This window comes from Pongo pygmaeus, chromosome 4 (genome assembly GCF_028885625.2).
Source record: "Pongo pygmaeus isolate AG05252 chromosome 4, NHGRI_mPonPyg2-v2.0_pri, whole genome shotgun sequence".
Taxonomy (NCBI): Eukaryota; Metazoa; Chordata; class Mammalia; order Primates; family Hominidae; genus Pongo; species Pongo pygmaeus.
Window position 1 is genome coordinate 163710055 of NC_072377.2, and position 24063 is coordinate 163734117.

A 24063-nucleotide genomic window follows, 5' to 3' on the forward strand; every position below is an offset into this window, starting at 1 on the left:
GCGTGCCCCTAACCCAACCCATGGTTCTTCTGAGTGGCATTCACTTTTCTTGATGCAAATGTTTATCTGGTTTCCTTAAGTCCTCTCAAAGACACCACTGATTAGCCATAATTCTCAAGACAAATGAGATTTCTCCCTACCAAAGTCTACTTACAGACAGCAAGTTCTACCACATGGTGAAGAGGTGAGAGTTAGGTACAGGGCACAGGAGGGACATTTGGTCTGGGCTTCATATTCAGAAAGCAACTCCAACCTCGACATTGAACCTGATCTCCAAATGAAGTTCAACAGGTAGTCACTGAGATACACCAGGAGGATGGTAAAGAGGATGGGTTCATTATAAAACCTCAATGGTCAATTACAAACATGTCAAATATATCACAATTTTAGTGATACCAAATTGTGTGGCCTTTCCTTATTTTTCCCTTGGATTGGCCTTTCCTTATTTTGTAATCCAGTGGGAGCTTAGAATAAAGCAATGGTCCAGGCCTCCTTCTTTCTCTCAACCGGAAAGGAGGCAATATCAGCCATTTCCAGAGTAGAGAGTGGTCCCACAAGAAAGGTGGGTCTCAGAGATATTTTCCTGTCTTTAAATATTTGGCATCATATGTTGAAGAGAAAAAACCCTAGAGGACCAATCTTATTCAAAAAGATTTTTGAAATTTGAAACAGAATAGAACACGTGGTAGAGTGGAAGAAAGAAACCAAATATATTCACAGTTAAAGCAGCAATGCCAACCAATGAAAATGATTCGCCTACCATGTTCCAGATAAGAGGGCGTACCTTCCGAGGGGTCAAGCCTCCGAGCCCTCCGCCCATGCTTGGAATTATTATGGACAAACATGTTATCAGAGACTGCCAGGACATGGCCATCCACATTGACTGTCGTAGACACCACGACCTGGAGACATAAGAAAGAAATGAATGAACATTTTAATATAAAAGTGTGGTGGGTAATAAACTCAAGTTAAATAAATAACAGCTGGGAGCTGAAGAAAATTGCATAGCTATTTCACATAATAACTGGTGCTTATGCTGTACAAGTCTAACAAGAGGAGCTATTGATGAGTGGGTCTTTGGCATGGAACGCTTTTGATGCAGTTTTAAGTAAAATTGCACAGTTTATAGTTATACAGCAGAAGGTACACTGTTAACCATAATTTTAACAAGAGGATCTTTATTAGCATATTTTTTTTACACAAGGGTGGTTGTGTTTCACCTAAATTACCCTTCAGTTTAGACACTGAAGCAGATATCACAGTTGATCATGCAAATAAAAATCTTTTGAATCTTTAAAATATTTCTCCCCACTGTGTCAGGGTTAAGAGGATAGAGAAATGAAAAAGATTTCAGTAAGAGCTGGGATGCATTTTTCTCTCCTGGGTGTCTTTTTGAGATTTCTTGTACTTTTTTCTTTCCACATTAGTTTGGTTCATCAGACCAGAGTCCCCCTCACTACTATCACCATCACCCCACCCCCAAAAATTCCTGCTAATTAAGGGTCTTAGATCTGTTTCAAATTAAAAAAAAAAAAAATGGTGGGACTGGCCCAAGGCATAATTTAGGCACTGAAACCATCTCATAAAGTGACCGTGAACCCAGTTTGCCAGAAGAGACACAGGCAAAGATGTTGTCTCAGAGAACTTTGACTAAAACAATGAGAAGAAATGACCTACACTTCTCCTTATATTAAATGGGGAAAGGGATTAAAACTGAAACCCACAGAGATATGTTTATTCATGCGACCTCTTACAACCAAATATAATAATTGTCTGTAATTGCAGCTTCAGCTCCCACCTCATGCTTTGACACGGGAAACAGCAATCAGCCCGCTCCCGTTTAATCCATCTATTATGTTGACTAATTAACTTTGCTCGACAGTTTATTTCTTCCTCCATTATCAGCCCCTGTCAGCCACAAGCACCCTGCAGCATAGGGGAAACCTCAGGCTCTTTGATTGATCACCGATAGATTGACATGCAGATTAATTTAATTAGAATCACCTCACTTGAGAAATGAAAGACAATGGCAAGAGGGCTAATAGATCTGCTCTCATAATGAGGCGAGCCTCCAGAGCGAAGGCTGAGGATTTCTGATTTATTTTGCTCAATTCCCCAGTTGCTTGGAAAGACTCTCGCTTTAATTGTTCTTGGTTTTGAGAGGCATTAGCCTCTGAAGAGGTGAACCACTTTACAAGGGTTGGCACAGACGGAGGCCTCAGTTTCTGAGGAAGCCTTTTCTCCGAGTTGGCTGAAGGGGGCATCGACTTCTGAAGAGTCTTGTGCAACACTGTTTCATCAGCTAAGTTGGGCAGAGGGGAAAACGCCGGGCTCTGGCCTATGCCTGTGAATTGTCAGCTTAGATGCCAGTCCCCACCAGTCTTTCCATACTTAAAAGTTCCACTGTCCTCCTTGTTGACCTAAGTGCATCCTGGCAAAATACGATGAATTTCCTTTCCCAGAGCCTCAAAGATGCCCACGAATTGCAGGCTATGAACACATCACCCATGCTAGTAGCATAAGGTTGATTTTGTTTTCTAAATCTACTTTATTAAAATGCATAGGAAACAGTTGAGAGTTCAATCAGGGAATCAGAGTATTCTCCTTACCCACTGTGAAACCCCAAATTCCATCTACAACAAATCATTTGGGGGATGACATGTAAGTTTGATGCAGAAGTTTGCAGAGTGGTTCTTCTTTATTCATGATTGACCAACCAGATCTGACACAGCCTTATGTGTAAACACAGCTTGTATGTTTACAGGTTAATTCAAAAGAAAGAAGAAGAGAAGAAAACGTTCTACTATTTTGCCTTGAAAAACTATCATATGCAGTGGCAAAGTCAATATTATTTAAGGCAACAGAAATTCACTTTTCTTTTTAAAGAGATGACTTCTTAGGACTTACAATTACATAACAGAGCTGGGTCTTTCAAAGAAATTTTGATTTACTATGAGACCACAATTGAGCGGTCACTGGAGTCGTTAGCTGAAGAAACTATAAAAGGAATCCCAAACCGTATCTGTTTTCAGTGTCAGGAAATACAGAAAGTGGTTATTCTAGATGTCTGTCTTAGCAGGAAAAAAAAAAAAAACAATGACAATTCACCATGCACCTGTAAGACACAAGCTCTACAAACTTAAGGCTTAAAATATTCAGTATCTTTCAAAGACACTGTCATCTAATCCTACATTGAACAAAAATGTCAAAAACGGTTAAGGAAAAAAAAACTATACCCCATATGTTTTTCTTTTCTTGGCAAGAGAAGAACCACCAGGTCCACATGTGTGATAGAATCATTTGGCTGAAATGCCAATCAAAATTGGAAAAAAGATAATACAGAGAATCTTCATACTTTTAATTTCTAGAAAATGAGCAGCTAATATGTTCCTCAAAAACTCACAGCACTACTTCCCTACCACAAAACAATTTCTCCCATTTCAATTTGGAAATATTCAGGATATATTTAAATAAAACATATGCTAAAATTAATCCACAGAGCGACTTGTAAATTAAAAAAAAAAGGGGTACTGACTGAAGTGTCCTTTAAAAATAGGCCCATGGTAGGAGGGAAAAGGGCCTTTATAGTTTACACATGATTAATGAGGTGCTGATACATTCACACAGGCAAGGGGACAGACAGGCCTGCCAAATCTTCAACCTTCCTAAATTTTGTCAATAAAACACAGCCTAAATTTGAGACAGACAAACATTTAAAATGATTTTACCTTTGGACACAACCACCCTTTCCTTCTTTCTCCCCTTCTCCACTCCCCTGCCCAGAGAAACAGATGATGAGAATATGAAGGAAAAGATATGTTTAGAATTTCATGATATCTGTTATAATTACACCTTTACTTTCTAGAACTGCACTGTCCAATACAGAAGCCAAATGCCTGGCTATTTAAATTTAAACTAAATGACATTTTAGATTCCCTTTCTGAGCCTCAATAGCCACACTGAGAGTTTCATAGCCATAGGCGACTATTGCCTACTGCATTGGACATGGTGAACAGGGAATTTTTTAATCATTGCAGAATGTTCTATAGGATGACACTGCTCTAGAATGGTTTTGAAATAAATTGTGCACTTGATTCTTGAAGATGCCCAAGTTTTATCTCCTGAAATAAATATCAGCCTATGTAAACAGGTTTAGATTTATACATATATACTTTATCACTATATTTTTGGAATGAAATTTCTATTAGGGGGCTTTGCTTCTTAATGTGGCAATCTAGAGATATGCTGATTAACACTCAGCATGTTCCAAGGTACTTTTCATCTGGGCCTTCCTTTCCAGTTGAGAGTGTTCGTTGTAAGAGAACGAGAAGGGCGAAAAGAAGTTTCTATCTACCCATGGACTTTGGATATTTTACACTGATGTTTTCAATTTCTTGGCTCATATCAGTGGTTCAGAATCTCCTCTGTTATATCCTTTTCTGGATAGATATCCCTAAAAGGTATTATTCCTATGCCCCTCTATCTAGAATTTGAAAGAACTAGACACAAAATTTCATCCTTGGCTCTCAAGCTTTCCTGGTTGATGTGACTTTGGCCAAGTTAACTTCTCTGAGTCCCAGTGTCCCTGACTCTCAATGGGAATAATCACCATACTTAACTCATAAGGTAACTGTGAGGCTTAAATTAATTAAAGTGGCCAGCATGGTTCCTGGTTCACATGGAGCACTCAATAAACATTAGTAGCAGTAATAGAGTAGTAGTTGTCACTTTGTGGGTGATGTTAAACAAGAAGTTCAAAAGAATGTGTCGGGTTGATAACCTGAAGCATCTTAATGACCATAAACAAGACCCAGAATACACTGTAATTTTAAATAAAAGGATACAGAAAGTGTTTCTTCTATGTCCACTGCTCAATACAAACGTACAATTTTAAAGACCTTTGTGCTAGTAACACATTATTATACATTTAGGACTTGCATGAATTGCGGTTTTCATTGATTTATATAATGTCGCTTTCTAGACCCTATCTGTATCTTAGCCTGTTACAGTTGAGGCTTTATTATAACTAAATGAAACCTTACTATTCTGAAAATAGTCTGTAAATGAGATGTCTCATCGGTTCAGTCTAGTTTTCCCAATATTTCCCATCAATGAGGGTTTCTCAGGAGTTTTGTTATTGGTGAGTACTTCCTCACCATCACTTCTCGGGCAGCCCCTCTTCCCTTCATGTCAGGCAGGAGACCTTGTATGTCCTAACTCTATTATCTAAGATTCATGAAGCATAACCTCTGTCTTATGAGCAGATTTTCAAAAAGACACAAGCAGCTAAATTCAATCATGAGTGGAAGATCACATTAACAAAAGTAGCAGTTTGTGGGGAAGAAGGGGTTATGACAAAAGCAACCAAACGTTGAAATTTGTATCTTTAAGCATTTCTCCAACAAACACAGAATCAGGGCAAAGATTAGACCATAAATATATTTTTGAAATTTAAATTTAGAATATTGTGACAATTAAGTACTTCCTTCCAAAAAATAAACACTTCCTCACGTTAATTTTGAATGATTATTTAAAAATTCCAAATCTTGGTTTTCAATGCTGATACATGGTAACTCAGTAAAAGGAAATTAGTGTTAAAGTTAGTCTGTTCTATGCTTCCTAACCTCTGTTTTTTGCTTGTTGTACTTTTGCATTAATTTAGGGCCCCTAATCACAAGGCTTTAAAAATATTAACTTGAAGTACACTAAATGAAAAGCACTGGGCAGCATTTCATGGAATAATACACAGCAATAAAAAGGAACAAATATTGATATCCCAGGGAATTATGTTGAGGGTAAAAAGCCAGTAACCAGGGGACACATACTGCATGTTAAGGGCTGAATTGTTCCTCCCCCAGAAATTCACACATTGAAGGCCTGATCTCCAGTACCTTAGAATGTGACTATATTTTCAGATAGGGCTTTGATTACTTTAAAATGAGGCCATTAGAGAGGTCCCTAATCCAATCCTTACAGGAGGAAATTTGGACACACAGAGAAGGTGAGTATGATTACTAAAAAAGGACAAGACGAGGGATCCTTGTGGTGATAAAAATTCCCTATATATAGACTGTGGTGTTAGACAAAGCTAGACACATGATACAATTTTAAGAACTAAAAATACACCCACACAAGCAAGTACTAGTAAAACAAGGGAAACCTGAATAAGATGGTAGATTACATGAATGTCCATATTCTGGTTGTCATATTGTAAAATAACTTTGCAAAATGTTACTGAGGAAGACTGGGTAATGGGTACATGGGATCTTTCTGTATTACTTCTATAACTGCATGTAAATCTAAAATTATGTGAATAAAAATCTCAACTAAATAAAAGGCGTTGGCAACCAAGATGTCCTTCAATGGACGAATAGATAAACAAACTGGTAATTCATATAATAGAATATCATTTTGCAATTTAAGAAAATGAGCTATCAAGCCACAGACAGTCATAGAGGGGTCTTAAATGCATATTACTAAATAAGAAAAAGTGAATCTCAAGAGTCTATATACTGTATGATTCCAACTATATGACATTCTGGAAAAGGCAAAACTATGAAGACAGTGAAAAGATCAGTGGTTGCCAGGAGTCTGGGAGAAGAGAGGAAGGAATGGGTGAAGGATAGGGGATTTTTACAGCAGTGAAACCATTCTGTATAATACTGTAATGATGCATATGTCCATGCTTTTGTCCAAAACTACGTAGAATGTACACACAAACAGTGAACTCTAGTGTAAACTTTAAATTGATTGATGTTGATTTTTGAGACAGGGTCCTGCTCTGTCACCCAGACTGGAGTGCAGTGGTGTGATCTCAGCTTACTGCAACCTCTGCCTCCGGGACTCAACTGGTTCTCCCACCTCAGCTCCTGAGTAGCTGGAACTAGAGGCACGCACCACCACACTCAGCCTTTTTTTTTTTTTTTTGTATTTTTGTATTTTTTTGTGAAAACAGGGTTTCACCATGTTGCCCAGACTGGTCTCAAACTCCTGGGCTCATGTGATCTACCCATGTCAGTCTCCCAAAGTGCTGGGATTATAGGCATGAGCCACCACACCCGGCCCACAAAACTATGGATTTTAATACTATATTAATATTGGCACATCAATTGTAACAAATGTATCACACTAATGCAAGATGTTAATAATAGGGGAAACTGGGGGTTAGGGGATGGGGATGCGGTTGAGAGGGTATTATATTTCTGTAAACCTAAAACTGCTCTATAAAATAAACTGTCTATATTTTTTAAAAGGTATTGATCACACTTCTACCCTCAAACCCCTATAGTCTACATTCTACATTCCACCTGTCAGCTGAACTACTCTGCAGACTTGTCAAACGTTAGAGTCACAAGAGACCCCAGAGATCAGCTAATCTAGTGGCTCCTAACTAAGAGTTTTTGACTGTAATAATGGGTGACATTATTGCACAGAGGGAATCATAAAAGCATCCACAGTAAGACTGCATACTGAAATACTCAGTTAACTTTCCCTTGTCTGGGACCCTATCAACTCCATATGGAAACTCTAGTTATCTCATCTACATAAGAAGCTCTCAACTAGCAGTTTTACATGGCTTTAAAGAACTCTAAAGAGAACATGATTCTTAATAAATGCAATTTGATTGAAAAATATGTCATCATAGGAGGTTCATAGGAGAAAATGATAAAAGGAGTCCTCAATATAAGTTATGACAGTCCAGATTTGTCCAACACCTCCTTTTACAGCTTGGAAAACTAATGCCTAGGAGTTTAAAAAAACAACTTCAAGATCATAGGACAAATTAAGAGAGGCAAGCCTGAAGGAAAACCTGTAGACTCACAGTGCAGTTCTCACCCACCACCAGTTCTGGCCTTTCATTTTTTTTTTCTGAGATGGAGTCTCGCTCTGTCACCAGGCCGGACTGCAGGGCGTAATCTTGGCTCACTGCAACCTCTGCCTCCCAGATTCAAGCAATTCTCCTGCCTCAGCCTCCTGACTAGCTGGGACTAGAGGGGCGCACCACCACGCCCAGCTAATTTTTATATTTTTAGTAGAGACGGTGTTTCACCATGTTGGCTAGGATGGTCTCGATCTCTTGACCTCTTGATCCGTCCATCTCGGCCTCCCAAAAGTGCTGGGATTACAGGTGTGAGCCAACACACTTGGCCTCTGGCCTTTCAATACACAGTCCTGGCTTACATCCTCTCTCTGGACTCTCCTCATACTTCCAGTACAAATCTATGGTGCCTGTGTGACTGACTACAGTTTAAGTATTATTTACATAAAAATAGTTTGCAGCAGTTAGGTCTTCATTAACTTTGTCCTTTAAAATATCCTTGGCTGATACGAATGCGATATTTTCAGAAATGTTCCTGATTGCTAGCTTCTATCTGGTTGAAAGATTCCAAATAACTCATTAAAAATTATGGAGGACGCGTGAACCTACAGGATGTCATGGAGCGGAACTGCTGGAGTAAAGGAGTGGTTAATGGAATTACATTCACACTTTAAGGCTTGAGGCAAAACTAGCTCTTAACAGGAAGACAAGAACAGACACTTATAAGTCCTCAGATACATGTGCTAAACTAATCTAGACCTTTGGAAACTAGAATTAGCTTCCGTCTCCTGAACAGTGACACATGATAAACATGAAAAGCTCACAAGTCATCTGAACCTCATTCCTCCCTCTGTGGATCAGGATACTTTTGACTACTCTTGAGGGTGTCATTGGTGTTTAACTGGTGCTCTCTGTGTGTGTGTGTCCTCATTGGCCATTTTAGGTAGGAATGAGACAAACAGGATTGTCATGTGTGCTCTCTAACAATGGAGCTATGGCATACGGACATGGAAATCAGGAGCAAGAAAATGGCATATTGGTCAATGGCTCAGATTCCAGAGTCAGATGATCCTGAATTTGATCCCCAGTCCCATCACTTACTTGCTTGTAATCTTAGATGAGTCACTTAGTCATAGGAATAAGTGGTGAGCCCATTATGTGCCTACCATGTGCCAAACATTATTCTATGCACTGAAGAAGCAACAATGAACAAAACCAATAAAGCATTTACCAAGCAGGAGTTTAGTTCTTACTGGGGACAGAAAGGGAGTCAGACAATAAGTAAGCAATACAAGCAAATTTCAGATTGTGATAAGTTCTAAGAAAAAATAAAATATCTTCCACCTAGATGATTCCTAGGTAGGAGATATTTTTAATTGGGTGATTAGGAAAGGCTTCTTTAAGGAAGTGACAAAAAAAAGGAAATTTTATTTTTTGTATTTTTAGAAGAAATGGGGTTGCACCATGTTGGCCAGGCTGGTCTCAAACTCCTGGCCTCAAGTGATCCATCTGCCTCATACTCCCAAAGTGCTGGACTTACAGGTATGAGCCACCGTGCCCAGCCTGAAATCTGAATAAAAAATATCCAGCCATTCAATGTGTTAGAAGAGTTTTACAGGGAGACAGAGTAGAAAGTGCAAAGATCCTGAGGCAGGAATGAGTTTGGTGTATGTGGGGAAGAAAAATGAAGGAAGGCCAATGTGCTTGACAGGACCAAAGCAAACAAGAGAAAAAGTGGTAGAAAAATAAGTAAGATTATACATGTATAACACTTAGTACACTGTCTGACATATAACTAGAGCTCTACAAGTTACAACTTAAAAAGTGGAAGAATATAAGGATACCTTCTGCTGGTAAATCCCAATAACTATAGGCATCTTCAGAGCCAGCATCCATTGGCAATCACTGATCAAACCAAACACTTTTACATTCATCCTTTAATGTATTTTACATTGCCTTTAAAGGCAGCTGTGCTTAATGTGGAAATACATGTTCTTTAAGTGCAGAGCGACCACTCATCAAATGCTGTTCATAAAGATTCCTTCTCAGTGATGCACACTTTCTGCCAAGGCTCAGCATAAGGCTCATGCCAAGATACATATTTGCTCAATAAGCCATAATGGTTTAATATATCAGGTTGAAAATCCACCATTTGTATTTACCATGTTATGTGAATTAATCCTGTATTCTGAAACTATATTAGAGCTGCTTTCAGTATAATTAATCAGCATGGAGCCTCTTGAAATTATTCTGTATGAAGAGAATGATCACAGCTCGGGCCCCTAGCATTCTGTTGGTAGAGAATTTAATTGCAAGATGTGCTATTTGTCAAAACAATATAACAATATAAGTACATCCAAGACAGGGGGTGGGAGTTGGTGGAGGAGAAATAAAGAAGGACATATTCTTATCCCTTTTATGTAAGTGTATTTAAAGCAGATGGAAACTGCAGAGGTCAGGCATGTATTTTAAGAATCCTCTAATCATTCCCTATAACATATGGATCCAGAGATACCATGGCTTGTTAAACAAACAGCAAAGATTCTCCAAAATTTCTAGAATTTATTTGAAAAGGCAGGGAGTTGCCTTTTAATGTCATAACTCATGTCATCATTTTAAAAAGCAAAACACATTTTTGGTGGGAATTTGGGATGAATAACCCAGTGGTTTCTCCTCTTCTTTACTATCCAAATGACTAAGACGTGAAGCATGATTGTTTGCCTCCTTAGATAAACATGAGGTAAACGTGAGTTTTGTGTTTGCTATTCCCTTTGCTCAGAACCCTCTCTGGCTCTTCCCAGGATGGTTTATCCTTATTCTTGATCTCTGAACTTGAGTGTCCTCACCTCAGAATGCTTTCCTGGTCACCTACTTTAAGAGAGGTTTTCCCCCTTCTCTACTAAAAAAAAAATATATAAAAATTAGCCAGGGGTGCTGGTGCGTGCCTGTAGTCCCAGCTACTCGGAAGGCTGAGGCAGGAGAATCGCTTGAACCCAGAGGTTGCAGTGAGCCAAGATGGCACCACCACACTCCAGCCTGGCAACAGAGCCAGACTCCATCTCAAAAAAAAAAAAAAAAGAGAGAGGTTTTCATCTCCCCCCCCCACACTGTTTTTCTCTCTCATAATATCCTGTTTAATTTTCTTTATAGCAGCAGTTACAATTTCTAATATTTGTAATTGTTAATTTGTACACATCTTCACTGCGGCAGCTAATGGCAATTATTCCGCATACATCCATTTTCTTGTCTTCATGGGCTGCATAGCTAGACCATGCAAGCCTCCCCATGGTTGTATATGACCATGTGACTGACTTCTAGCCAATGGAAGTGAGCAAATTTGTAAGCCAAGGCTTTTAAAAAGCACATGGCACCCTTCATGTGTCCTTCTCCCATCAGAGGACTGGATAAAGAGAGCAGGGTTCTGTAGAATAGGGGAGGCATAAAATAAAAGGAGTCCAGGTCCCCAGATAACCTCAAGGACAATACCTGCTCGTCAACCAGGAACACCTGCCTTGTACCATTATGTGAGCAAGAAATAACCTTCTGCTGCAGGTGAGCCATTCAATATTATATGGTCTATTTGTTACAAGAGCTAGTATCATCCCAAGAAGAATATAAGTTTCATTAGGGCAAAGACCTTATCTTTCTTGTTCATCATGATAGACTCACCACTTGGCACTTCAATAAATATTACTGAATGCATGCATGCATGCATGTATGCATAACTATGCCTTCTATCTACATTCATATATAGTTATAGATCTAATATTTACATGTGAATATAGATTTATAGCCAATGGAAAAACTTTATTGAAGAGATAAGATGAATATGGAAATTTATACTTTACTTCAGTCTCCAGGTATTATGGTATCTATTGCAATGACAGCTTGAACCCGATTCTTGTTCTTCCCTTACCACCCTCATTCTGCCAGTCCCCAAAAGGAAAGCTATTAATAAAAATTTAAATCTTAAGGTTGAATTGTCTGGCTCCTGTCAGTTAAAAACCAGACCGAGGCATGGTTTTAACATAGTCCTTTGACATTAGCATCTTTTTAGTGTCAAGATGAAGAAATAGGCTTGTTTAGTCATAAGTGAATTTCTCCCTGTGTCGTGAGCTATTTCCATCCCCAGCTTGCTCCCTTCTCTTTCCTCCAGCCTTCCTCATACCCACCAGTCCTTAAACAAAGCCTGTATCCACTGTCATATTTAAGCAAATTTCTTACCCTAACCACAGCCTAGGGATTTCAAAAGAAAGCATCCATTGTAAATTAAAAAAAAAAAAAAAAAAAGATTGTGCCAGATTTTCTACAAGGTTTATTCCATACTGCCTTAAAGTATGAACACAGCCCAGCTCTGCAGAAAGTGATTAATTCTTGAAAACACTAAGGTCACACTAATTGACACGACCTGTGTAATTAAGCAATCTCTGTTTACACAGCAGAAGCCCAGCCGCTGTGAAGCTGAGTTTGCTTGACAGAATGTCTTTCCATGTCAAGAGATCAACAACCTTTCTTATGTCCTCCTCAGTCACCTACGCAGGCCCCTGATTGCTGTTCAGAGGAGACACACTCCGGCGTTGCTATATGAAGATCAGGCTGGCCGGCAAGCATACAAAGTGAGATGGAGGAAAGCAACAGCAGTGACCACTGCACAGACCCTGCTTAGTAGGCAAGAGAGGGTGTCTTCAGTCAGATGTGCCAGGACTCAGGTTTTCAATATAACTGGTAAAAGCCACATTGACGTGTAAGGAAGAGACCAGAGTTTTTTTGTGCCAGAAAGACACTGTTTCACTCACCCTCAGAGGCAACAGAGACATAAAAATATTTGAAACCAGCCTCCCAGTTAGTGTGCTATGAGAAAAATGCCAAAAAGTATAGGTCTTATTCATAAGCAATCTTCAACCAATATCATTATGACACACACCTCTGTAGCCAGGACAGCTACAGCAAAGACTAATCCTCCCTGTCTTGGTTTGGTCCTAAGACTTGGGAAATTTAGTAGGATTTCTTAGCAGACTACTCTGAGATGTCTTCGGGGAGCTTTATTCATGCCCCATCTAGGTGAGGCACTCTCTTGCCTTGGAGAACTGACCAAACCCTTTACAGGTTAAGTGAAGCTCAGGTTGCCTGCTAAATAATAGCTTGTTTTTCTAAAGTCTCTGCAAGTAAAAATTGATCAACACTGTAGCTGTACTCTGGAAAAATGTTCATGTTTCCTCACTTCCACACAACTCTACCCTATGCATGATGAACTTTGCTTGTGTGTCAATGTTCTTCATGCAGATGGCACGTTTAGGCTCTACTAGGACAAGTATCTCTTTTGAAGACCTCTCTCAGGCTTTCCTGAGATTCCAGTACATATTTGTTGGGGGTCATTAGGGCTCTCAGATGTTACGAGATCTCCTTATAGCCTCACTAAATATCTGCTCACAGACTACGGACAATTTTTTTTTTTTGTTCCAAAACATCAGAAAATATCTGAGTCAGACTGCTTGGATTATACCACTGCCTCACCATTTAGTAGATGTGTGACTTTGGGTAAATTGCTTAACTGTTCTAAAATGTTTTCTCATTTTAAAAATGGGAATAATCCACATTTCCATATTATTAATATGGGTATTTTGAAGATAAACATGATAACTCATGTAAAATACTTTGTACAATGTCTCTCACTAAAGAAGCACCAAATAAATGTTAGCTTTATCATCATCATCGCTACCAATGTCCATAGAAGCACATAAAGGTAAACACATGGACACACGCATTTATACACGTGAACATGGAACATGCTGAATATAGACACAGCTATCTTCCCAGCATTTAATGCAGTCAGGAATGAACCAAGACAGAGAACCTAAGAAGCTTGGGGTGGAGGCAAAACAAACAAACAGAAAAACACCTGAGGATGACAGTGAGTTCAGTTTGGGGCTGACTGAGTTGAAGTTCCTGGAAATATCCAGCAGACATCTGGACAGTTAGATCTAAACCTGGGTGTCAGGTCTCAGAGATTCTGATACCAGAGTCCTCAATGCGTAAATAGCGGTTAAGATGCTGTGACTGGAGAAGATACTGGAGAGAGCCTATAAAATGGGAAAAGATCTGGACTTCAGAAGGAGACGTGGAGAAAACCAGTATTTACAGAAGACAAACAAACAGCATCCCTTGTAGTGAGTTCAGAATGAGTGACTGTTGTTATATAATTCAAGAAAAAAAAAATGGATTCAAAAAGGGTGTAATGGCTGCCAGCATGAAATAATACAGAGAGAGGTAGGAGTAAATAGTCATGAAAGAGAAAAAGACTGAAGAAGAACAAATAAAAGGTTGGGTTAGAGAGATTTGAGGTTTTGCTTTAACTCTTGAGGCAATTCATCCATCCTCTAATTACACAAATGTCCATGCACCTGCATGCATGAAACCCCATGTTGATTGTGTGAAAATAATAAAGAAATGTATTAATGTATAGGGATACAAAATAAAATGTGTCAGTGTTCATTCCGCCATGGGTTCCTCCATCCTCTTCTAGGCAGCAAAGAGTGGGTGATGGGAACAAAGCAGGTTAAACCTGAGACCCGATAAGGAATTTGTCATTGTTAATAAAGAAAGACACGGCTCATCCTTAACTCAAAAACTGACTCTATGGTAGCCAAGGTAGCTGCCCCTATTGATCTATTTTGGGACCCATTTGAGAATCACAGGCTAGAGCATTGTCAGTGTCAGAGTTCAGATAAATCATATTTATTTGAAAGACAGTATGGACTTTGTGCTGGGCAGCTCTCACGCTTAATCAAAGTGTGCAATTTTTGGGACAGTGGCACTGTCACCAGTAAGAGCTTGTCAGCGGTTATCAGATATAGGACTAAATCAGTAGTTCTCAGTCAGGGGCCATTTTGCCTCTCCTCTCTCCACCAGGGGACATTTGATAATGTCTGCAGACATTTTTGGGTGTCATGATTGGGAGGCAGATGTTCTCTACTAGCATCTGGAGGGTAGGGGCCAGTGACACTGCTAAACATCCTACAATGCACGGGGGCACCCCCCATGATTGCCCCCAAAAAGGATTATCCAGTCTAAAATGTTAACTGTGCCCAGGTTGAGAAACCCTAGGCCGAACTCATGATCCATCTTCAGTTTATCACATGGATTTTCTCCAAAGGCTTGCATCTGTATTTTATCACTTACAAATTAGCTATACATGCAAAATATTGCTTTCTTTCATATGTAGTGATATAAGCAGAATTGTCCATTTTACTCCATTTTACAGTTGAGGAAACTGAAGCTCCAAAGGATTATAAGACTTTCCAGATATCTATGTTGTGCCTCCTCATCTCAGTAGCCTTTCTACTAAACAAAGAATAACTATTTTGTTTGCAAAATAGAAGATTTGTAGATGTTCTCAAAAATAATAGACTAAATTGGTTTCTTATCTTGTATAAGAGGTATATTTCTATAATTCAACCTTTTCAGACATTTTACTAGTAGGTTCCACAAAGAAAAGAGAGCCCCTGGAAGTTCTACATGGATGCGACGCTCTTTTAGGTTCCCAGTGTCATCAAAGTCCATCCCAAACTCTGCTGCCCTAAGAGGTACAGCAGAGTTAATCCTGGTATACATTAGGCATTAGACATGTTTATTAGACATACATTGTTTCACACCCAGCTATACTTTGCTCCTAACTCAAGCTTTGGTCAAAAGAAATATAAGGCTCATGTCAACACCAAAGCAAGCTACAAAACAGTTTATTCCAAAATTCAGCCTCATGTTGCAAGACCCTAAGCAACACGCACTTAGTAGCACCACATGTGTGGTTTTGCCAGCTTAATTGCAAAGCTGACTCAAACATAACACAAAAAATCCTCTATGGGAATGAGAACACCAAGTTTGAAGTCAGAAGATGACCAGAGGAAACATTTTGCAAGAAACTAGAAACCTCCCCATTCCTGGCCAGGCGCAGTGGCTCACGCCTGTAATTCCAGCACTTTGGGAGGCCGAGACAAGCAGATCACAAGGTCAGGAGATCAAAACCATCCTGGCTAACACAGTGAAACCCCGTCTCTACTAAAAATACAAAAAAATTAGCCGGGCATGGTGGCGGGCGCCTGTAGTCCCAGCTACTCCGGAGACTGAGGCAGGAGAATGGCATGAACCCGGGAGGGAGAGCTTGCAGTGAGCCGAGATCATGCCACTGCACTCCAGCCTGGGCAACAGAGCAAGACTCTATCTGAAAAAAAAAAAAAAAAGAAAAAAAAAGAAAGAAAATAAAAAAAGAAACCTCCCCATTCCTGTGTGTCAAGACAAAAGGTGGTGAGGCCAAGACGATTTTAGAGAAATACCTCAGAATCTCAGGAGAGATTACTTTTTTCTACCACATTTGTTCTTTAATGAGACTAATAAGTCTCACCTCCTTAAAAGAAATCATCTTGGAGACTAAGAGATATTGACATCTCCAATCAATGCTCAAGATCATCTTTCCTTTTTCCCATCAGAGAATGAAGGTGCAGCTAAAATTTTTCAAGATTCTCTCAGAGATCATACATTTCAATCTACACTTAAAGCTGACTAAATATACTTAAGAGCATACTTTAAACACCATGCTGTTTCCTTGATGGACCATATGAGCATACATAAAGGGATCGTTGCTCTGACAGGGAAACTAACATTGACCATGCAAATAACTTAGCCATGCCATTAGGTGGAGAGCAGCACAAGGGTCTAAAACTTTGCAACTCAAAGTGTGGGCTGTGGCCTATCATACAGGAGCTTGTTAGGAATGCAGAATTCCAGTCCCACCCCAGACCTCTATTAGCATTTTAATAAGATCCTCAGGGGATTTTCAGCACTTTTAAGTAAGAGAAGCACCACATCTAGACTCAACAACCTTTCCTAAAATCCAAGTACCATTTTGTGTCTTAGAAGTAAATGAATTTGTTTGTGAGTCCTCTTCCTTTAGTAAATGTATAATTAAGGACATTTCTGAAACAGAATTGTTATCCATATCATTTTACAGATGTTATGCTTCTTAACAGGGCCATTTATAATAGGCAGCTACCACTAACAATTTCCAAAATTGGAAGAGGTGAGCAGAGAGAAGCAAAGGAAAAGAAAGCCATTACTGTAAAGCAGAGCAGTTTTACCAGTTGTACTCTTTACTGTTTTTTGTTTGTTTGTTTGTTTTTGTTTTGTTTTGGTGGGGGGTATAGGATCTTACTCCGTTATCCAGGCTGGAGTGCAGTGGCATGATCTCAGCTGCAACCTCCAACTCCTGGGTTCAAGTGATCTTCCTACCTCAGCCTCCCGAGTAGCTGGGACAACAGGCAAATTCACCACATCCAGCTAATTTTTATATTATTCTGTAGGGTTGAAGTTTTACCATGTTGGCCAGGCTGGTCTTGAACTCTTAACCTCAAACAATCTGCCTACCTCAGCCTCCCAAAGTGCTGGGATTACAGGCATGAGCCACTGCGCTCTGCCTCTTTACTCTTATTTACTGGTTTTCTACATACAAAATTTTAGACAAAGGATTCATCATTTCTATGTACTTTACTTAATCTGTGGGGGTTTAGGCAAGTGAGTCCATTCAGGCAGCCAAAACTAGAGTCAAAGAACACCATTGTCTCCACCAGTGAGCACAGGTGGTACAGTTCCCACTCTTCTCTAATCTAAACAACTGCTAGATTGCAGATACCTGGGGGACCAAGGGCCGCAGCTGCTCTTCACCTCTGGGAAAACAACTAAGTATCTTCTGCCTAAGACTTTTTTATCCTCTCCTGATATTCATGCCATTATTGAGATTCAAGAAAGATAAGTCAGACCCACCTGGAATCTCCGCATGTCACGTGGGTTTCCCGCATTCTTTAGGCAATTTTGGTTACATTTGAGGAAAAATTTCAAGAAGAACCTGTGAAGAAACAAATCATCATGGTTAGCATTTCGGTTTCTGACACAGGAGGGAAAAAAGAGGTAAGTCACTCCTGGGTTGTGCATTCGATTCTCTTTACGCGTTTTCTGAAATATTCAGCGTGGTGTTAGAGCCAATATCTCATCTGTGGCCTTAGCCTTTGTTTTGTATCCACGCTGGACCTTCCTTATGACACAAACACTCTTGGCACTGCCAACAGCTCTCACAGAAGAATTAAGCCCCAAGGAAGTATTTTCACTCATACAGAGGGACGGCTTTCATCATAATTTAAGATAGGTTCCAATTGGATATAATTGTCTGAGAATTACTCATGGTCCCCAACAACAATATGCAATTTAAGCCCTATAAACTCACAGATGATGAACTGGCAAATACATGCTGGATGAATACAAGGATTTGGTAAACACTTTTTATCTTAGCCTCTCAAGTAAAATGTTTTAATTAGTAGTACCCATAAGAAATAAGTAAAATTCACAAACTAAACTCCTTTGACTTCTCAAATACCTCCTGAATGTTTTTCTTAAACTGTCTGCTATAGACAAGAGCTAGCTGTGATTGAATAAAGATTTTCCTGCCTCACTGCCAACTTGGTTTCCGAATTGGTTCTATAGTGAGATTCATGGGTTTTACTTGCTAAGGTGACCAAAGGTCCCAATTTGCCAAGAAAAATCCCAGTTTATACCAGCTGTACTGGTGTATGTATTAATAGTACCTACTTTAACTCTCAAAAATGTCTTGGTATGGGTAATAAATTATATGGTCACCCTGTAACTTTCTGAGTTATTTCTTATGTAACCATCACAGTTGTTAATGTCTATCATGGAAAAGCAGTAGCTACTAAAAGTGTCATATTCGGGCATTCATGTCGACCACCTGTAATTAAACCCTTTACCTTCCCAGGTTTGGGAAAAGAAGTATTTCCAAAGATACCTAAGTTTTGCAGTCTCTTTTACTATTAGGCCTAGATGTGATGTGCCTGTGGATTTCAGGCCCAAATGTTTCCTAAAAATATCAAAATGCTTTAAAATTCTGGTCAACTGAATTCTTGTTGTAATTCAATTCTCTTCCCCTTTCTTCCACTTCAAGTCCATACTGGAGTCAAATCCCCACCTCAACACAAATAGATCATGAAGAACTATCACCCTATGATGCCTCAGTCTGAATTTGGCTCTGACTGCAATGTCTGTCAATCATGTAACACTGTGATTCTCTATAACAACAGCACTGCACGAAGACATAGAGAGTTCAGCCAGTTTCTGAATATGAAACTGAGAGAAGTCCCAGATGAATCCCTCTCCTCCTTGGTCTCTTAGAATCTGCCAAGATGGGAGTATGTTGTGGAAATCATTCTTTAGAGACAAACAATGGCCTTTTCAATCAAAAGAGTAACATTTAAAAATGCAAACATCGTCCTAAAATGACTTTTTAACACCACACAACATTTGACTGCCCATCAATGAAAGCAGGCCTCTAAATAATCACTTGCTGCTACTTCCAGATTCTCTCCACAGAAGCCAAAGTTGATCAACCTTTCGTCCAAGACAAATGGCTTACAGAACACCACTGAAGCCCAGCTGTGTGAAACAAAATCCAATTTTGAGCTCCCCTTTCCCAGTACCAAGACCCACACTGTCCTTGCACAGGACAATCAGCCAGTCACTGACTCTTGCCCACTTTCAATATGATAGATTTGGTAAAGGAAGGGGGTTTAAGGGAGTGGCCCAAATCCTAAGTGTCTTTGCACTGTCTTGTTGGTCTGAGCTCCCAGAAGGCAAGTGCTGGGTAGCCCTGCTGATCACACATGGCTTTCAGAAACCATTTGATACAGTGGAGCTGATAGTTGTGATCCTCAAATCTTGCTAGGGTTCAATCCTATATCCGTTGACACTGAAGACGTGAAAACCGGCTGCTGCTTTCAAGAACAGTCAGTTAGAAGGGCATATTTCAAAGCTACTTCAAGCCCCAGGAGAGGGCTGATTATCACTAAACTGACAATAAGAGTGGGTGTGATATGGTGAAAGGCCACAGCCATTAGAAACACCCAGAATAATGAGATTCATATCCTGACTCTGACAGGTACTACCTGTGTGACTTTGGATAAGGAGCTGAACTTCTCTGCACCACACTGTCCTCATCTATAAACTGGTATAATAAAAGGCCTTACTGTACAGGGAAACTGTGAAAATTGAGATAAGGCAGAGTAACAGATACATGGTAGGTATGCTGATGGTGGCAGTCATAAGAATGGCTTCTGTGTATTGGGTGCTTACCTTGTGCTCAGTTCAATGCTAAGAACAAATCTGTTTTCTCATACAATCCTCCTAAGTAACCTCTGCTATTAATCCCATTTTATAAATGAGGAAACTGAGATTCAGAGAAGTGAAATAACTTGTCCAAAGCTAGGAAGTGTGAATCTAGAATTCAAATTCAGACAGTGTAGCTCCAGAGACTGTACTCTTAACCACCATGATGTAGTAGTTTTAGTAATGACAGAAGTAGTGCAGTAATGATGTTAATACTAATTGTACTATTGATAGCAATTGTACTGTAACAGCAATTTTGCTAATAAGAGTAAATAAGACTAATCGAACTACTAAGAATAATTATTAGTATCATGATTTCCACAACAGCAACATGAACATTATGGAGGTAGACGTCATTGCCATTCTCCCTTAAGAGGGCCCCGTTTGCTTCCCCAGGGTTGGTAATATTTGCCGCCTGTGTGTGTTTAAGCCATTTGAGCCCAGACCCGACGGCCAGATTCAGGTTGTGCTAGAAGGAGCTGTCAGCACACCCTCTGGCTTCTTCAAGTCAGACAACTGCTAGCCACCATGAGGGGGTCCATCTGGTGCCAAAATGAATTTTGAAAGACAGGCAAACAGGACACCAGCTATGCCAGGGAGAAACAGAATCAAGGGAGCAGGGGATCTTCTGCCTCAAAGATGAGCTGGGGCAGGGTGCCTGTCAGCAGCCCATCGTTAGCACAAAAGCTATGCCGGGCACACACCAGATCCCTGTTACCCTAAGCTGGCCTGTCACTTGGCATGCTGGCAGAGTCCCCCGCCTGCCCCCTCAACAGTGGATCACTTGCTGAAATTGAAAGCTTGACCATCTGTCGTGGGGAAGACACAGCCGTCAACTGGTGCCTGAGGCCTCACACAAGCCCTTATGTGGCAAAGACGCTCTGAAGGGCCAGTTCTTTTGGGGAAAGCCAGCCCTACCCCAGAGGGAGCCTCAGAAATTCTTTCAAAGTTTTCACCTAAGTAAAAGCCAAGTGCCTGACCCTTTCGGATTACACTTCCTTAAAGGAACTGAGAGGAGTTAGAAGGAGGAGTTAAAAATATCCCCACTGAGAGACAGACATGGCACACGAATTTGGGGGATGACTTATCAAGCTAAGTTTATAAGGCCTTTGTAAACCGGGGGACACGTGCATGTCTGCTGGCCTACGGAGAAGATCTCAGATTCCGAGGGGGCTTTTAACAAAGCAGAAGTTATTGTAACTCAAAACCTCACTTTTGTCTAATGAATTGCTGCATTTTGTGAGGCGGGTGTGTTTGATAAAGTGTTGTCAGGAGAAAAATTGTGGCAGCCTTACCCCAACTGTGGGAAACTGACCCACAGCAGGACAAAGCCCCTATTGACCCTGTAGAGTTCCAAGGAGTTCCATAAACTCCAGGAAACAGCCTGACCAGGATCAAACTCCTTTTTAACTCAAGTCTTTTTTTTTTTTTTTTTTTTTTTGAGAGGGGAGGGAAGGAGGTAACGAGAAACTCGACATCTTTCTGTTAACTTTCAGTACAAATAATATCATCTTGTGTTCTTGTAATGCATTAATTATTCAGAGCACTTATATTCCCAATATCTCACTAAATCCTCCTGGAATTTCTATAAATTAGGTGCACCAGGAATTATCAAAGCCATTTGAAAGGCAAGAAAACAAAAAAAAACAAAATTAAGGGATTTATCTACAGTCAACAACCAATCTCATAAATTGACCAAAAGGACTAGTCATGGTATGTGTTTTCCATGAACTCTAGGATTTTATAAGTGATCTTAACCATCACTTAGTCTAACCTCCTCATTTTGCCTATGAGAAAAATGAGGTATCAGAAGACATGACAATATTCACATAGTTAATAATGAATATCAGAGCTGGAACAATAATCCACATGTCCTGATGTCTAGTTATATGATTTTCCCAACATAATATTAGCTTCTCAAGCCAATCCTGTAAGAGCTGAATGCCTGCACTCTTAAACTGTTTAGTCTACTACCTCAAACGGGAAAGTGACAGTCATAAAACCAAAAGTGACATCCTATTAAAAGTTGTATTTGGGTTCATCAATCAGGCCAGTGTAGGACATTAGCCCATCACGGAACTAACTGAACCCAACACAAACATTTGTAGAACAAAACTGCTTATTCAATGACATACCTGTATCACCTTTTACCAACCAACAGATATTAGTATCTAGCTTGAGTAGCTTCCATGTGACCAGCACAGTACACAAGACCAAAAGTCACCTCTGGACTCCCCCAAAAGGAAAATTAATTCAATTAGTCAGCAGGATCTGACTTACCTAAATGAGGATATAAAATTTTTAAAAAATCATCCCTGCATGCATAGTGCCTGGCAGAAGACCTAGAACCCAGTGGGTTTTCAGTAAATACTTGCTCAACTAAATGGAGTCTAGGGTCTCCAAGGGATAGAAATGAGGGCGTTTTTACAGTAAAGACAGCAGTAGAGCATGCTGGGCAAGAGCTTGCATTGGAGCTAAGACAAGCCTGGGTGAATTTCAACAATTCCCTGAACCTCAGTGGCCTCATTAAAACATAAGAATAATAGTACCTCTCTCCTAGGATCACTGTGCAGCTTTCACCATAATTTTAGCTTTACTTCTTAATTAATTGGGTGACTTCAGATAAGTTATTTAACCTCTCTGTGCCTCAATTTTCTCATCTGTAAAATGGGAGGAACATCAGAACCTACTTTAAAGAGTTAAGAGAATTAAATGAGTTAACATACGTGGAGTGTTGAAATAGTACCTGCCATAAAGGAAGTGATAATTCTTTTCTTCATCATTTATCCCTGGCAACTGCTCACTGCCTAGCACTCAGAGATGTTGAGATTTTCAGATACAAAAAGTATTCTTCACTCTTTAAATGTTAAGGTCAAGAAAAGAAGCAAAGACTTATGTACCCAATGAGAACTATAGGTTTCATTGAATGACCTACAAAAAGAAAAAAAAAAAAAAAAAGAAGAAATAACCACCAAAGAAAGATAATAATGACTACAGCAGCTTTACCCAAAGGCTAAGACACATAAAGGAAAGGGGTAGTGTCTTAAATCGTGGAGAACTCCAGTTAGTCAGAACTGAAGGGCACACACAGTAAAACTGCCCATTAGGCAACAGCTTGTACATCATTAATTATTATGCAAAGCATTGCAGTCGATCTGGGCAGAGCAGGTTGAGTTTTTACCTCCCCCAATCCAAATTCTGAAAAATCACGTTTGGATTTTTTCAGCTGCTCTCATAATGTCCATGCTGGACAGGAAAAGCATCAAGGCACACCTAAACTGAGACGTAAAACCTCCATTTGCAATCTTAAGGCTCCTCGAAAGTTCCTCTTGACTTATGCCTGCAGATGGTTATGTGGCAGATCATCCTTTCCGAAGATATTCAGGACACGGAGACTTGCTCTGGCCCAATGCAGGAAACAACTGTAGGGTCCCTTCTGTGTGAAGTTCAAGCTGCTCCCACCCCACACACACTGGTGGGTAAACAGCAAAATGCCTCATGATTAAAAGGAACTCTTTGGAAAAGTTGTTTCCATAGATGGCACCATCACCTTTGCTTTGAAAAAGAAATGCAGAACCTCCTGCCTCCATGACCAAGCCTACTGCCCAGGAATAGCCAAGGAAGTCTTTCTAAGAGTCTAAGGATTCTCTCCTAAACTGAAAATATTGAACCAAAAAGCACCTATCCCTACCCAGCCCACCTGAGCTGCCAGGGGCTTTATCCAAAATGTCGTCACTACCTCCTGGTAGCCTTCAAAGACACAGAGCTCTGTGAAGAGGTAAACAAGAGTCTTATGGCCCTGAAAAACGGATCTTCCTTGCAACAGGGCAGGCCAAAACAGTGAGGAGAAAACTCTATTTTCAATGTCAAAGAAAGCATTTTGGTTCCTAGCACACAGAAGTAGTTGTAGAGTACAGTTCATCCATGTGAAAATCTGATACCCATAAGGCTGCCAAAACCCCAGGATGCCACAAGGGCAGGCTGAGGAGGCCGAACCCATGTAAGGGTAAAGTTTGCTCACTGCC

General features: G+C 40.0%; 1 protein-coding gene across 5 annotated transcripts in view; it reads right to left on the bottom strand.

Annotated features, from left to right (window-relative positions):
• EBF1 (EBF transcription factor 1) overlaps positions 1-24063 on the bottom strand; it is a 402487-nt gene that overhangs the window by 127136 nt on the left and 251288 nt on the right. For all 5 annotated transcript variants that reach the window (XM_063665324.1, XM_054489697.2, XM_054489709.2 and 2 more), the window contains exons 7-8: positions 17633-17714; positions 761-902 (exon numbers count right to left, since the gene is read on the bottom strand). In XM_063665324.1, coding sequence (XP_063521394.1) covers positions 761-902; positions 17633-17714 — 224 coding nt within the window. The remainder of the gene's footprint in view (positions 1-760; positions 903-17632; positions 17715-24063) is intronic.